This window comes from Perissodus microlepis, chromosome 8 (genome assembly GCF_051167445.1).
Source record: "Perissodus microlepis isolate ML-2025 ecotype Zambia chromosome 8, ASM5116744v1, whole genome shotgun sequence".
Classification (NCBI taxonomy): domain Eukaryota; kingdom Metazoa; phylum Chordata; class Actinopteri; order Cichliformes; family Cichlidae; genus Perissodus; species Perissodus microlepis.
Genome location: NC_140468.1, coordinates 20,165,286 through 20,182,380, shown reverse-complemented (window position 1 = coordinate 20,182,380; position 17,095 = coordinate 20,165,286). Strand labels below are relative to the sequence as shown.

Below are 17,095 nucleotides of genomic sequence, written 5' to 3'. Positions count from 1 at the left end.
GTATTAATATACGTGGTATATATAGAGTGGAAGTTCCAGGTTTGCAGTAGCAAATTACAGAGATTAGCTAAAATATTATGGATGCTATGATAATGAGTTCTTTTACAGCCTCTTACCGCCTCTAGGAAGTGGGTAAGTGGCAGCCAGGTGCTGTTAATCAAATGCAATTTAATAATTGATCAGCAAGTGACCACATCTGTAAAAGCAGTGGATGTTGGTTGCTGGTCTGAAGGACTCAGCTGTGTGTGTTACCACAATGCCACAGTTTTTCCAGGATTGGACGTCTCAACAAGATGTGAAGCACGGTGGTGGAGAGATGATGATTTGGGCTTGTTTAGCAGCCACAGCACCTGGATGCTTTGTGGTTTTTACGTCAACCATGAACTCCAAAGTATTCTAGAAATGTGAAGCCCTGTATGACAGCTAAAGCCTGGCCAGCACAATGAACCCAAGCACAGCTGCCAATCTACAACAGAATCGATGGAAAAGAAAAGGATCGGGGCATATCTCAAAAAAACTAAAGCAATGCTGCAGAGAAGAGCGGCCCAAAATTCCCCCTCAAAGACGTACAAGACTTCTAAAGTCACACAGAAAATGATTACTTCATGTTAGTGCTGCTGAAGGTGCTTTTACAAGTTACTGGCTCATAGGCTGTACTTAGTCATATGAAAAGGAAGTTTTTCACAGCACTCTATGCAGTGATGTGAAAATTGTCTTTTTCATATGACTGCATTTCATTCGTTCAGCTGCTCAGGTTGTGTTTAATTTACCATTAATGTCATCGTAAGTGGTAACCATAACCTTAGATTTGGTGAAGGCCAAAGTTGTTCCTGTTCCTATTCTTCCCGGGGTTAGGGGTAAGGTTAGGGTTAGGGTTGGCGCTCAAAGAGTTAATGTTTATCAGAAGGGTTGTGAGGGTGAGTTGCTGAATTAATCATTCATACTGTAGTAGGACAGGGACAGGAATATGAAGACTGCTGCTCTGCTCATTGTAAAAAAAAAAAAGTACATTTCAATCTGCCAAGCTGATATTTATCAAGAATTCCAGACAAAAAGAAATATGATTGCATTTAATTAGCGGTAATTGCGGTATGTAATTTGAGAAGTTATAGTTAGATTACTTGTGCCTGCTGCACTGGCTTTGTGTAATTAAAATGAAAAAACAAGTGACTGAAAACTAAGTCAGTTAACTGGAAATATTTTAGATGACTTAATAAGCATTCCAATGTAACTGTAATCAAACTGCTGGTATACTTTCTGCTGACTGAAATAAACTGGAGAAGTGGGACCGGTGTACAAATTTTGGAGGGTTATTCATCAATTAGAATAAAAGCTGAAGGGGATGATTTTTCCCATGGAGTTAATTTTGTAGCCTGAATGAGCCAATAATGTTGAATAAAAAGCTCTTAATGTAAGCTATTGCTTTGCTTATATGCTTATATAAAGGAAGGGAAACTGAGTACATTCTTAGTGTTTCAGGGGTTATAAAAATAAAATAAAAAGCAGTGATTTACTGGAACCAGGCCGCAGCTGAACAGCACAGTGTGCATCACTGCCCCGCAGCACTACCTTGTCCAATATCGATCATTTCAGCCACGCTTCACTCTAGCAACAAAAAAATCGAAAGTTCAAACATTTTTTTTCAGGGCGACCTGTCGACTGCCTCGTCTCAGACTACATCTGTTTTGTGATCGACGCTGTACTAATGCACCCAATCCCCTTATTCACCTGGGGACAACTGCAGGTGAGTTATAACCTGGCATCCCTGGCAACACTGAAGAAGAGTGAGATTATATTTGTAAGACTCCACGGCATCAGGGTGAATTACACCAAATTAGTTTTAGTCAGTCAGGATAGGTTAATTGGAAAATCCAAATTGCCATTAGGTGTGAATGTGCGAGTGAATGTGAGCGCGAATGGTTGTCTGTCCCTGTGTGTTGGCCCTGCGACAGACTGGCGACCTGTCCAGGGTGTACCCCGCCTCTCGCCCTATGACAGGTGGGATAGGCTCCAGCGCCCCCCGCAACCCTGAAAAGGAGAAGCGGAAGCGAATGGATGGATGGATGGATAGTTTTAGTCAGATTATTCCCATCTCGCTACATGTAGCAGTCAGACTAACACATTTAGTGGAAAACACAGTGCAGCTGCGTGATCCTGGCGCACAAGCGGCCCACAGTGTGTCACGGTCTCAGTGGGGAAGACAGAAAGGGGGTCAGATTACTAAGCCTAAGGGTTTCATTTGATCGTATGAATCATTCCGCTGCAGCGTGCACTCAGCTACTGCAAATTTCATCTACAGCACATGCAGAAGACTGGTGTGTGCGTTGTCCCTGCTTTGCTGGCGCGAGCACCTCTTTTAAATTGAGCACTCGTACACACTTTAATTTCAGCTTCGGCAAAGGCTGCACAATAATACCCTGGTGAAACAATTATAACACTGGGGAAACAGTCAAAATATTAGCCAGAGAGAGAGAGAGAGAGAGCAGCGAAAGGCAGTGAGTGCTGCTAAATCACACATCGCACTGTGGCTATAATTTCAGATTAATTATTTAACAATCAAACAGAACCAGCGGTAACGCACAAAATGAATAGGCCTCAGATATTTCATAAGGGCGGTCATTGCTTTTACAAGCGTTTATAATATTCTGCTAATATTCAGGAAGGCACGCGTGCCGCGATGCATTTACAGTAAAGCTCGGATTCTGAATACGCTTGAAGCTTGAATGTGTTATATTGGAAGCTGCCTGTGATCATAGAGCAGCAGAGATATGCAAGTGCTGATCACTTCTCCCATGATATTCCCATTGTTGGTCATTTGTGCTCTCAAGGGTTATTTTTAGATGTATACAAACAGATTCCGCTTAAATTAAAAGTGTGTATTACGTGGAAATTCTGTACACTCACAGTTTCACTGCAGCACTCTGTATGTTACAGGGTTTAATTGCTATATATGCTGCATGCATTTGCGCTACTGTACAAATATCTTATGCACGGTTAACTGCGGGCGCCAAAATATTGCGTTGCACCATTTCCAGACACGTTTCCCAGCAGTTTGGGGGTTAACGTGAAACTTTCAGCCCTGGTGTTGCTTCTGTGTTGCTATGAATTTCCTCTGTTTCCAAACACAGCTGCACTCATCATCCGCGCTCTGAATGACTTGTCCTCAGGCGCTTCATCCCTTTATTTCCTGACTCAAAGTCAAAGCACAGGCACAGAAGACCTTGTGAATACAATATCATACAGTAAACAAGAGCGCATGCACAAACAACCAAAAACCCAACTATAAGTCAAAATATATATAACAACAAAAATTGAGGGACAAATACAGAGCTTGGTCCACGGAGGCGTTGTGTTTGCTTGGCACTGTCACAGTTTGAATACATGCTGGAACAATCGCTGAACTGTCCTGCTCCTTTTTTTCAGTCTTTGGTCATTTGCCTCTTTCAAGGACAAATCTGGGCAGCTTGCAGGACAAGGATAATAAGGACACATGCCCTTATTAAACAAAGCTCCTTCAATTTTATTCTTTCACCCTCCCTTGATGACACATCCTCCCCGTACACACAGGCAATTTCTCACTAATATTTCACATTTTACACAGACGTTTCCTGCGCGCTGTTATTTTGCGCTGTGGTCAATATGTTATCGACACAAACGAGGTGACGTGTGGCATCAGTCTCTTGTGTCCCCGGCGTGTCAATCAAAAATTACTCACGGACCCCGACTTGAGACAGATATAGATCTCTCGATGAGGAGGAGCAGCGGAAAGAGCGGATATCTCTTCGAGGAACACTGGAATTGATTTGTGTGCGACTGAGCCAACAGCTGGGCTGATTGACAAGCGATACAATTAAGTGGAAGCAAGAAGGAACGGAAGACAATCATTATATCAATCATCAGTCCTTCCCCCGCATCCCTTCGTCGATCATCTGCACTCATCATCTAATGGGCTTTGTGTGCTCTGAGACTAATTTCAGTGTAAATATTACAGTCACGTCTCTGCCGTTGACACTAGCACAAAGTCATGGTGACAGAAAGACAAAAGATAGGGGGAAAACACAAGAAGAGATGAAGATAAATAGAACAGAAGTGCTTGCTTTCGTTACCTAGTGCCTCAGGTTAAAGTACAATCAAGCCCAGCAACAGCTGAACACACAAGTACTTGTACCAAAGGTCGCCCAGTTAATAGAGTATAACCTGCATACCTCTTTTTTTACTTCCACTAACAGGTACATGGACATTTGTGACAGGAAAAGGCATTATGTGTATTACTGTTATTTGAACTTGAACGTAAGCTTTTGAAGGTACAAAATGTGTCATTGCTGGAGTGTTACTCCCAGTGAGACTGTTACCTTTTAAAGGGGCAATTTTTTATTTTTTTGCCACCATGGACTGTCAGTTCAGTCAAGTGCAGTCTTTTTTTGCAGTTTCTGACCAGAACAGCTGTGATTAGTGATCCTTTGGGACTAATGTGAGATATTACAGAGCAGGACTTAACAGCTGCCAGTCCTTCAAAGACAGAAAAAAAGTGTTCAATTATCAGGGAACACAGGCACCCCGAGTGGTTTTTGGATTCATACAAACCCGGGTTGAACATGAAGTTAAAAAAAAATAAATCACAGTTTTCTGCTACCTGTTGGTGAGCCCCAAGGGCCTATCTGAGCTTGTCTTTGATGTAATACTGCTGCAGAAGCTGAAAATGTGATTTGCATACATGGTAATGGTAAATAGCAAAAGTCATTTTTGCAGTGTTTTGATCAAACGTGTGGATGGGAGGCTTTTCTGATATTAAAGTATCCTACGTTTCACGCAAAGGTGAGCTGAGCTGGGGTTGAGCATGGATGGATAGTTGGATGGTAAAAATGGACGATATCAAAGTTTACTGTAGTAGTACCATTCACAGTTACCATTCATTATTATTAGCTCAAAGCAGCTCATTTTGCCATTTAGACTATTTTTCAAGATTCTAGATCCTGTAAATATCACGTAATCCTACTCAAACAGGTCAGCTACACTTAACATACTAGCATTGTTTGGCTTGTTCGTGCTGTTGGCTGTGAATTGAAAACGATATAATGTTTTTATAGGTGCATAAATGCTAAAAGCAAATCATTTTATCCTGTTGCTGTGTAGTTGCTTGGCAACGTGATGATTTCTAATACAGATTTAGAACCTTCAGGGGCCTAAAATGTACCTGTGTGCCACACTTTGGTTAAAAGATGTCATTTCATATATAAAACAACAGTGCAAAATGACTCAACCAGTCCTGGTGGAGAGGTTATCATCACATATGCAGAAGCTTTTGTGGATGACTCTACCACAGTGCCACAGAAATGCAGTCCACTGTTTTGTTCAAGGCCAGCACGGCTGTAAAACATAAATTATAATAATAATAACAATAACAATAATAATAATAATAATTAAAAGAAAAAACAGCTCACTGGTTACTGTTTGATGTTAACTGTTAGACAACTTGGCACAATCTCCACAAACCTCCAACTTACAAGTGCAAAAGACACACCAAAAGTCTGTCTTTGTACCTCTTTGGAGGTTTGAATTTTATGTGTTTGAGGTCAGTTTTCATCTATTTGCAGGTACCTCCATCATCTAATGATCATTTTGTGTTTCTTTGCTGTCATTTAGCATCTGTTTGTGCTCAAATGCATCTTTTTAAGGCTTCTTTGCTTTTGCTGATGTTTTGCATCTAGAAATAGTTTGCAGTAATTGTTGGAATGGTTTTGCATATAATACAAAAGCAGTGTGACTATGTCTCATTTTGCTTTGTTCTACCTGTGAGGTGTTTATTCTCTTGGTTTTATAAATTCTGATTTTAAAAACCACTTTACAGGAACCCTACAACATAACATACGACATAACCTTACGTGCTCCTCCTGGGAATTGTAACTACATGTCGGTTTGAGGAATGCGATTAGCCTGTTCAGCACCCTCGATTCCTCCTGTACATTTCCAGCTACTTTTTTTGCTGCAGTTTTTTAATTTATCAGTGAGAGAAAAACAATCACACCTCAGGATGAGAAATAATAATCATAGGTTCAATATAAGGACTCGCAAATTTCCTGAAATGAGATGTTAAGAATATTGGAATGGGTAATGTCCAAAAAAGCAGAAAAACTTGAGTCATAATTATATGTGCACCCCAAAACATTACCACAACAAAAGGGAGGGAATAAAGTCCTAGCATGTTATTTTTTCCTATCAGCTTCCATTGCATGTAAAACAACAGGACATAACCACGCACTAATTAACACATAAAGCACCAGGACAAGCATAAATGTAGGCAATTGCCTACGATGTAATCACTTACATAGGCTACACTGTAGACTCTAGAAAGATTCCCTATGAGTCTCAGGACCACAGGACCAGCTTTTGGCTCCTCATCCAACTTAAAAAGTTTTTTTTCTTTCTTTTTTTGCCGCACTAAAGGCAGAAATTGTGAAATTGCTGTAAATCAATGTTCTTTCAGTCCAGACCACAGACATAACGAAAGCAGAGGATGACAAAGATGATAATTGAGCTTACTCATCCAGCTGAATGGTGCTCAGGTTACAATGCAGTTGTTGTTACAGACATTGCACAAAGATGTTTTCATCTGTCTGCTTAAGCAACACAGGGCTGGGCATCAGCTGGGATTTTAGCCCCATCCCGTGAAGCCTCTTCGATCCTCCAAGAGAGCACAGACTTAACAAATATTGCAAAATAACCCTGGAGTTAGATTAGACTAGTTAAGACTGGGTTTATTTCATGTCTGGAAAGCTGGACCACAGACAGCAGATTTAATGGTCTGATTCATCCCTATTGCATCAGTACAGACAGATACTGTAGGCCACTTTGTGGTGACCCAGTACAGCAAGAAGCTAAATAAATATCTGCCACATTCAAGTACACACTGAGGTGTACTTTGCTTCTCCAAATGCATAAAGAAATACTGACCGTGGCATCTGATATTGACTCTAACTGAGGGGAAAAACAGGGGAAAGAATACCTAAAGGATCGATACAGAAGGCCTGTTAATGGATTTCTGCATTTCTGCTGTTCAGTAAAGAGAGAAAAACACACGGCAGACAGTGTTGCATGCACAGAGGAGGAGAATGATGGAGAATACTAAAAGTGAGAAAGAGACAGAAGAGCTGATAACCATATAGAGAGGAGGAGCGAGAGTGCAGTTTTACACAGATATGGATGGTTGGAGGGTCGATCGTTACCCATACACTGCATGCATGCCTGCCTGCCTTTCGCTGCCTGATTGCCTGGCACACATTTGCATTAGAGCTGAGAGGAGTCGAGCAGAAGCGCACAGCCAGAGAAGTCTTTGATCTCTCAGCCTCTGTCTCTTTGATGCACCGTGTGGAAACACACCAGCAGATTTGGGAACGACGGGATGATGTTGGGTGTTAAGTGGATGTGTGTGTGGGGTTTTTTTGAGTGTCTGTGTGTGTCATGTGTGATCTCTGCGAGGGAAATGATGTACATAGCTGGAATGACTGTGCAAATCTGTCAAGAACTTGATTGCAGCCCATATGTCTGCATGGGTTGCCCTATTTTGTTAAGGACAAGTGCATTCAAGTTGGAGGAAATGAAATAGCTCCCCTTTGCTCCTGCCGTTCTTCAGGATTATCAAACATCACAGCGGCTCCGACAGCCACGAGTGTCAAGCAGCAGATTTACATCCAACACCATCGGCCCGTGCTTTTCTCGGAAAATGTCATTTCACATTTTGCGCCTGGGTTCAAATTCGAGGCAGTGCACCGAGATAATCTGTGGATTTGGACTCCGTGCATGTATTGACAACGCTCTCTCCCCACGTCTCCTCATCTGTCTCTCCTTCCTACCCCCTGTCTTCCCCAATCCGCCCCACCTCACCTCCCTAGACTCTCTCTCATCCTTTGCCTCCTCTCTCCTCATTCTTATCTCTGCTTTTCCCCCGCCTGTCAAGGATGATTTCAGGCTTGTTGCGTCTGGCCTGACTTTGTGGGGTGCGACCGAAACAGTAATTACAACAGTCTCTGAATAGCTTTCCTCCCTCCCTCCTACCTATCATCCGCGGGCTTAACCCCGCTCTCCAAACTGACATGCAGGGGCCAGAAAAACAGCCCGCGTAGAGAACCATTAACCCACAATTAAATCACAATCACAACAGCAAAGGACGGGTGACATTTAAATCCATCAATTGAGGTGGAATTAGGAGCAAAGAGCACTCTTCACAAGATGCATTCTCTTCTAAATATGATGGTGCAGACAAAGGAAAAGTGAATTAATAAAATATTTCACAGTATGTGGGCCAAAGGGGGCAGCTGGGAACCACTGGGTAGACATTTACAGGTTAGGCCAAAGGGGTTTAAAATTGTCTGCACAGGTAAATACAGGTTACTGTAGTTCACTGATTCACAAGTGGAATAAGATTAAAAACAGAAATGAGGCAAAGAACAGAGGCTGTGTGGCTGAACCACAAGGCTCACAGGAATTGTGGCACCACTTCACATGGGCATGAAAGCCCGTCGCCTTCAGTTTTATGATAGAAATATAAATATCTTCACATATAACCTGTTGGGTAGGTATTCAGCTTACAGTTTGGAGGTTATGATGTCATTTTTAGCATGTTAGCTGACTTTTTCTACAAAAGAACCTAAGGAATAAAGCTATGGACAGTACTGCTTCAAGACCGAAGGCCTTGCTCTCAAGACCCAGTGAAGACGGAAAAGTGGCAGCTTATAACTTTATCACCACCCTTAAACTTGCTACTGGTATTAGTCTTGGAACAAATTGAAAAAAAGTTCTGACCTAATGAAGAAAGAAGGTTATCAAAGTAATTAAAGCTCATCATCAAAGAGAGGGGAGTGTCTATACCCGCTTCATGGAGAAGGTAATGTGCACTTCAGTCCAAGAAGAAAAGAAGATGTTATGCAAACATCCAAAATATCCATCACGCTTTCTCTTACACGAATCATGGCAGTAGGTTCTGTGGCAATTCAGTTAGTAGTTAGTACAAAAAAATTGACCTGCTGGTGTACTTTAGTGTGGATTCGTCATCTGGGAGCCATGGATGTTAGTAGTAGTCTTAGTATTTACAAATGCCTTGTTTAACCTTTGCTCTGGACCAAAGTTTGACCAAAAGGTGAACCAACCAACATTGCCACCCCTACAGCCATGATCCTGATCCCTACCTCGATCTTGCCAATAATCACCAACAATCTATTAAGATGAAATAGTCTAGACAGGCAAATATCAGCAACAATACATTTTTACTGGATTATGATAAGCTGGATCAACGGTGTCTGCTTACATGTGGATCACATGCTGAGAACAAGATAGGGGCATTTAGCTCGAGTAGATGGTGCGATAATATCTGGACACGGAAAACTAATCAGATGGAATCAGTAACAAAATGTCTCAGGCTGAGAGCCGAAGGCCTCCAACATGGCCACCGAAGAATGTGATGTGTCATCCTAAAGCTGCGAGAGGTGAAATGCCTATTCAACATTTGGCTCTGACACAGCAGAATGATGTCGGCCTTCAATCTAATATCAAGGTTGTGCTGAAATGAAAGCAATTTGATATTGCCAGAAAGGAGAATGAGGAAATGAGATTGATGTTGTGAGGAGAATGGGTAGGTGGTGAGATGCGGAAAAAAAGGAAGTGAGCCAAGGCAGAAAGCTGCACAGTTCGTGTTTTATGCTGAAATGGCACTCGAGCTTTAATACCATATGGAGAAGGTCGTTTTTTTTGTTTGGTTTTTATTTTCTTAAAGAGAGCAGGGTCAACGCTGCTTCATGTGTGGTCGAGCAGGAGAAATGTAAGTTTAGCAGGAACGCACATCTCAAAATGAGAAAAAAAACTTACTTCATGGGTTTGAATAGTGCCTGTCCGTAGTTCTGGAAGGTCATGATGAGCTTCAGCTGAGTGCCTCCAGATTTCATTGCTGTTGGAGTCAAACAGACAAGACCGCTATTAACTTCAACTGATATTAGCTACACATGTTTTGCGGGTATGTTGAAGAAATGAGTCGTAATACTGTAGATGTCCTGCCCTGAGATAAACTGACCCACTGTATATCGGTTTTAGTTAAATCAAAAATTTCTCCCATTAAATTTCTGAATCATACCTTCTTGCTACTGTTTCTAAGTTTCTTTCTAAAATTTATAGCCCACATATTATTTATTAATGTTGTTTGCACTACTTTCTCGCACAATCTCACTCTTACTTTTTACTCTTTTTTTAACTTAACTTCACTTTTATTTTTTATTTTGGTTTTTAATAATCATTGTTGCGTATGAATAATTTTGTTTCAGGTATCTCACAGTATAAAGCGCTCATTAAATGCCTGTGACGCTTTCACTATAACTATATTGTTTATTTATTGTAGACTACACTATTTTGAATGATCTACTCTGCTGCTGTAACATAAAAATTAACCTCAGTAAAGTATCTATCTATACTGACTAGCTAATATCTCGCTTGACTAGCTAGATACTAGCTAGTGGTGTTAGCTACTTTTGCTAGCTAACCCGCAAAATTTTAACTTAAGCTAGGTATAGTTTTTAGCTCAGCTAATTCAGTAAGCTTGCATATCACAATGAATAAATACATAAATAGAATAAGTCATAGCCAGTGTTCAACTTTTGCCCATTCCAAGTTTGCAGCATAGCTAATTTCCATTTGATTATACTGTACTTGTTTTGAACTCTGGCGCTAAGAAAATTTAAATCAAGTCTGTGCTCACTGTTTTCAAGGTTTACTGAAAAACTTTCTCCCTAAAGCAGCACAGTCAAAGATTAGTCTGCTCATTATAGGCAACTGTTTTAATGTCTTTTACACTGCCTTATGTTTTAAAGAGAGAATTTACCATTGTAGGGGGAAAAACTCAATATCACTGTCTTGTCTAAATATTAAGACTAAGCTATTTACACATCAACAAAGCTAGTAATGAGGGCTCACCTCTCAAAGGACTTTAAACTACAAGTTTTCATTTTAAACACACCTTCATACAGCACTTTATACACTTGAAGCACATATACCTCACAAATGAACCTAACATACATGCCTTTGAATTACCAAAGGAAACACAACAAAAGAGAACATGCAAACAAAGACCCCAGCCGGGGTTCAAACCAGGAACTTTCTTGCTGCGATACAACAGTGTTATCCACTTTGCCAGCATGTCTCTCTTTATGCTATAGAACCAAATGTCATCTTTTTAAATGCATATAGTAAACTTGCATTTAAAAACACTTGTCACCTAACTTTATTTAGTCATTTCACACATAGTAACACTAACCATGCATGTGTATTAATGCAATTCCTTAACAGCAACAGACTTTGCACCCTTTGTTCTCATACATCATAAATTTGAAGTATGTTCTGCTTACATTTAGCAAACCTGTAGATGGATTAGACATGATCTTGTTTTAAATGGGAATGATTTGATTTACACTTGAGCGACATCTCACAGCACAGCAGAAACATCAATCTCCTCTGCTATTTAAGTGAAGAGCCCCGCTGCATATGTAAGCTCATACACGAGTGGTGGCAATGTGTCTTTTCTAAGCCAGTTATGTTTGTGTGTTTGAACTCCAAAAAGACCGAGAGCTGATGTCACAGTGTTTGTTTGATGGCAAAGGATAGCGAGAGGGTGAAGGACACCCAGTGCGCATCCAGCGCTCGTCGCTCCTCTGCTGTTTACTCCCTCCCCAGTATTCTCCTGGGGGTCTGTCCCTCTGTTGCTGTTTCTGTGTGTGTGTGTCTTTGTGTTTTTTTATTCATCCTTCCATCTTTCATGTTCTCTCCCTTTTTGAACACGATAATGCAGTCTAAAGGCCCTCATGGGACTCGCTGGTGCCAGAATGACAGGCAGAAAACCGAACTGAAATTCACCAAAAAAAAAAAAGGGAGCAGAGATGACAGAGTGCCCGTTATTTCCTACACACTGATCGACTAGAGGCTGTTTTTCGGTGGCGCGTTGCCAGAGAACGACCTCCTCTATCAATGTGTTCATTTATGTTTACATACATGAATCATGACGACAAGCAGACTGTTTACAGAAAAATAGAGGCAGAAAGATCAGTGTCCATCTGCCCCCCCACCTGCTGCTGTGCAAAGCTGTGTGTGTGCTTGTGCAGACATTTGGGATATCTCAAATAATGGATAACCCTGACTGTAGTCGCTAGGAACTCATGCATGCAAGGGGCCATGAAAATAATGTTTCAGCTTCCACTCTCAGTGAGCAAACCGTATTCACTGAGCCTGCCGTGTTGCAAAGCGTTTACCTGTGTCTCTGCTCGGGCTGTGAGCTTACAGGTTCATCCTATCAGCTTCGATATCGTCTTCTTTTCCATGCTCGGTCTTCATATAATACATCCAAGATCTCCTATGCCGAATTTGAGATAATAGATGACTACTGTTGGCTTCTATTGGTAGCCTGCCTGAGGCCTGTGCTAAGACTCTGTAATTACTGAGCCACCATGTATTCAGCTGGCAAGAGATGCTGAGAACTGCTTCCGCTATCCACCCAGGCCGACAGACAGAAAGCAAGAGGAAGAAAAATCTGAGAAAATTAGAGAGCGTCTTGACTAGAACAACAGAAAAGAAGGATATTTCTCTGCTAGTTATGCTGCATGAAGGCTAGTTTCATAAGTATACAGCATTCCCAACAATTTTTTAATCTTTGCTGCAGACCACTTAGATTTTAGTCACTGGCAGAAAAACCTGAAATCTGGAAATCTACCTTTTTACAGCGAGCCAATGATAGGAGACCTTAGGTAAACAAGCACTCTTGGAATGAGGAAGGTAGACTGAGCCAAGAAGGAACAACAAAAAAAAAAACAGAGAAAGACGGTAAAAAGAATTAGGTTCAGTATAGGCAGATGACCCAACACATTATCACCTCTATCAGGTATCTACTGACACTTTCTTCAAGTATTTGGGGGTTCTCTGCCGCTTGCTAGGTTTATGGCCCACCTGCCAATCAAATAAAAAGTCTGAGTTTGATTTGATTCAAACGGCAGTGTAGCTGTGTGATTTGCATCGAGACCAGGTGTTCTCTCGGGCTTGATGTATTCCACTGCGACGCTTTTGTGGAAATACATGAGAAGAGACCAGGGTGTTATATTATACCTTCAGCCTTGTGAGGCGGGAGCGTGCGAGCTGATCGGATTCAGCGCCCGCAGCTCGCTTCCATCTTCATGCACGCTTGTGTGTACAACTTTGAGATCGAGGAGCACGCTTCGCAGTCAGTTAGCAGCCCCTCCTCACAACCGCCGGCCCAACTTCGGCTGCTTACGCGAGCGTGCAGAGGAAATTTGTTTTGTGCGGCTTGCTGTACTTTGGGCCTCGCCGATGAAATAATTTTAGATACAGTTGTCCCTTTTTCCGCTTCAGGTGGTGTTAAACAGTTGTTCACATAATAACTCCACCCAGTAGTGTAGAGGGAATCAGAGCTGAGCATTACAGAGCAGTCAGTTCAACAGGCTCAGCATGCAGCGACTGAAAAGTGATGATCAATAAAAGGCACTTCAGTCACAACTAGGCTTCGTTTTTATCCCAACAAGCAGCCTTGAAGCTTTATCTGCTCCTGTAAGATTATTTTCTATCCACTGTGATCATGGTTTTGGATTTCCAAAACTTAAACATGTATAATAGAATTCCAGAGGATCATCATGCATACACTTAAATAAAAATTTAGAAAATGTGTGCTCTTGCTGAAATAGAGGTTATTTAGGTTAAAGCTCTGTAAATGTTTGTGGAAAGACATCAACATCAGTCGATGTTGGCCTTCTTAACCTGAAAGCAAAAGAGTTTTCTTGTTTCTTAACATATCAATTTTTGTGCTAGCTTAACATTCAGAAAGGAAGGACTTAAAAACTGTACTTATAATTTTCTCACCAGCAATATCGGCATCTGTTGTGTTTGCTTATCGGCATTGGCCACACTAGTTAAGCCATTTAATAACAGGTCATTATTTTAAAATGCCAGGAAAGAGGAGAACTGTGTAAACTGTAATTAAAAATGAGACATGTTTGTGATGATTGGGTGAGCTGACCCAGTCATCACAAGAGATATCTTTATTGGATTGCACAGGTTTTAAACCATGAGCACAACAATCGGTATCTGTGTCCATCAGCAGACACTGGCCTATCAGCCTGTTCTGAAGTAAGACACCGCACTCCCTATAATCTCGTTTTAGCGGTTCACCAAATGACACCGGAAAGGTGGCTGAACTCTTTCACCTTCAGCTGCAAAATGCACAGATTTAATCCACACACGCTGCAGTGACGCATGTCAGCCCAAAATAAGTGAGAAACGTTTTCTGCAGTGTCAACATGGTGTCTTCAGACCAAATGTAATTTTGACCCTCCATCTGTTCACTGAAGCCCACCTGCTGGTTTTTGTTTCGATCAAGCTGCCCCCCTGTGCTGATTTATATGACTCACCCACGCTGGTGATCCTCTGGGTAGCCAGGTCCTTCAGAAGAGCATCGATGACCGGGTTGTGTCTGGAGTACAGCTCGTATCGATTAATCCCAATGTGGAAGCGGAGCCAGTTGGGGTAGGAATCGGCTGTCAGTTCCCCAGTCGGGCTGAACTCGTCTATGTTGCTCTCCCCAGCCCTGGAGAGAAGAAGAGGGACAAGGAGAGAACAGGGAGGTAGAGATTGTTATTATTAGTATTCCTGTTACTGGTAATGTTATTACTTTATTATTGCACATGACTGAACTTTACTGTAATGTTCAAAGAAATTATGAAATATTTATTTGTAGGTTTTGTTGCATTAAAGTTTGGCTTTAAACACTTTACCATGCCTGATCCTCTGCTGCTTTGGGGTCAAATCTAATGTCCGTGTTGACGTTGAACAGCGTGTCCTCGTCTGTCAAAGGCGGCAACGACGTTTTATATAAAGGATGGTCATACAGAGCTGACAGCCTTGAACCTTTAGCCGGCACGTTCTTGTCAACCCCAGCGTCCTGCATGAACTGCCTCTTCCTGTCACCACGTTGTCCATGATGGTCAAGTCTCCTGAAAGCTTGGGATTTATCTCCTGCAACCGGGACCCTCTCCAGGGAGTGCAGGGAAACATTTGAGCTGGGCTCGTTGCTGAAGTCCTGGAGGATCCGCAGACTGTGCTTGTTAGGCCAACCCTGCTTGCCCCAGCTCTTTGGCTCCTCGCTCGGCGTGTGCGAGCAGGAGCAGCCGGTGCTGCCGTGCCTCTCAAGCTTTGGTAACAAGTCTATCATGATGTGCATGGAGCATGCAATTAGGAACACCATGAGGATCAAAACCCGGAATTTGCGCAGGAGAATCATCTTCATGGTCTCCCTTTTGAGTAGATGTGAGTACTTACTGCAAATGATCAGCACGCAGATGAACAGGCTGACTACATCGCTGATGATGTTTATCAGACTGGACGCCAATCTAATGAAATACACATTAAACACGTAGGACCCATCTTCGCTTGCCGTCTTGAGTAAAGGATTCAGTGTTCAGCCTTTGTATTTTCAACATCAGAGTCCTGCTTGTGGGTTTTAGGCGAGATCCCCGAAGCGCCAAACCATCCGCAAGAGTCCAGGTAAAACAGGTCGAGTCGCTTCAGACCAACGGTCGATTTGCTCAAGCCTCATCCTCTTCGCACTGGCCCCGGTCTCCTTTCCTTGTCAGCCAGTAAAATTATCAGAGGGAATGCAGGCTACAAGACGAGTGAAGCAGCCGGGACAAGAAGAGAAAACGATCCGTTAAACGTCGGTGCCCGAGTGGTCCGACAGCGCGCATCGATCTCACCGACCAGCCTGCGCAAGGAAGAGTGGCCTGGGTTAGCCGGGACGTCAGCCCGGAACAGACACACGAGAAGTGCAGCTCTTCACATTTAAGTGTTGTTTCTGGGGGAAAGTCCCCGGGAAGTAGTCGACGTGTTTGCTCCAGTTAACCTATAAGCGATCCGGGATGCGTAATTCTGCCACATCGAGAGCCGTCAAACCACCAGAGGCGAGCCAAAGGAGTAAGGTAACAGGAGACCGAAATCTCCCTCCCTCCCGGGGCCGGGCAACCTTTAGGAGTACAGCGGGACAAGAGAACGCACCTCTTGTAGAATGTGTGAATCTGGGTGGGTGTGTTAAATATGATGATGAAGCCGAAGCTAGATCCTGCCTTTGCGCAGCGTCATAGTGCACAGATTGGCTGAGGAGAGAGAGAGAGAGTGTGAGGGAGGGAGGGAGAGCGAGAGAAGGGGGGAGGACAGTGAGACCATGTGAAGCATATAACTGCTTGTCTGTATTCCTCTTGGAATAAATCCTCATTGCACATCCCGGCTGCGCAAGAAGAGGGCGTCTTTCTCCTGGCCAATATCCAGGCTGGCTCACACGCAGCAGCAAAGTATTTTATTTATTTATTTATTTATTTATCTTTAAATCTGAAATTCATCTGCTGGAATCCCTCTGAAATGTCTCCTCCGAGACGGCACTCAATCCATCGATGATACATTAGACAGGCCTATTAGATCGCTCATCAGTCTGAGGATCCAGTTCCATCCTCCACTGCTGCCACTCAGCAGCAATCGCATCTTCAATAATGTTTAAAGGCTGCATGAAATGAAAACCACAAAGCACCTTTCAGCGCTGCATTCTGAAGGCAAAGAAATGACTTTGGCAGCAAAGAAAAATGAACAGGCTCCTTGCTTTCCTGCTGCCCTCACCTCAGACCTATATAGCATACCACAAAAAGCCCATTTACTAAATACTGAAATGAGAGATTCTTCTTCTCTCGGCCAAACTATTTGGTCAGCTGGGTAATGTTTCATCCTTATGGCTAATTGGAGTGGCATTAAGGTCCCCCACACCCTTCCCAGTGGCTGTAAATAGGTTCAAAGAAGCAATAAACTACTATATGTCATATATGCATATGTTTATGAGTAACTAATCATGCTGTCCGTGATTACCTCTCTAGATTGGTTTATAATTAAAAAGGGCCCAGAAGACAGAGGGAGGGGGGAGGTTGATGGCAGTGGCTGCTGCACTAACACTGATTCATAAGAATGAAAGTGGAGATGACTTAAGAAAGGCTCTGTACGGGAATTTACCCAGTGGAACAAAGCA

General features: G+C 42.5%; 1 protein-coding gene across 1 annotated transcript in view; it reads right to left on the bottom strand.

The window, feature by feature from the left end:
* fam20cb (FAM20C golgi associated secretory pathway kinase b) overlaps window positions 1-16,131 on the bottom strand; it is a 58,327-nt gene extending 42,196 nt beyond the window's left edge. The window contains exons 1-3 of the mRNA XM_084938112.1: window positions 14,808-16,131; window positions 14,445-14,620; window positions 9,859-9,937 (exon numbers count right to left, since the gene is read on the bottom strand). Of these exons, the coding sequence (XP_084794238.1) occupies window positions 9,859-9,937; window positions 14,445-14,620; window positions 14,808-15,319 (767 nt within the window). The 5' untranslated portion in view covers window positions 15,320-16,131. The remainder of the gene's footprint in view (window positions 1-9,858; window positions 9,938-14,444; window positions 14,621-14,807) is intronic.
* Window positions 16,132-17,095: the final 964 nt, after the last annotated feature.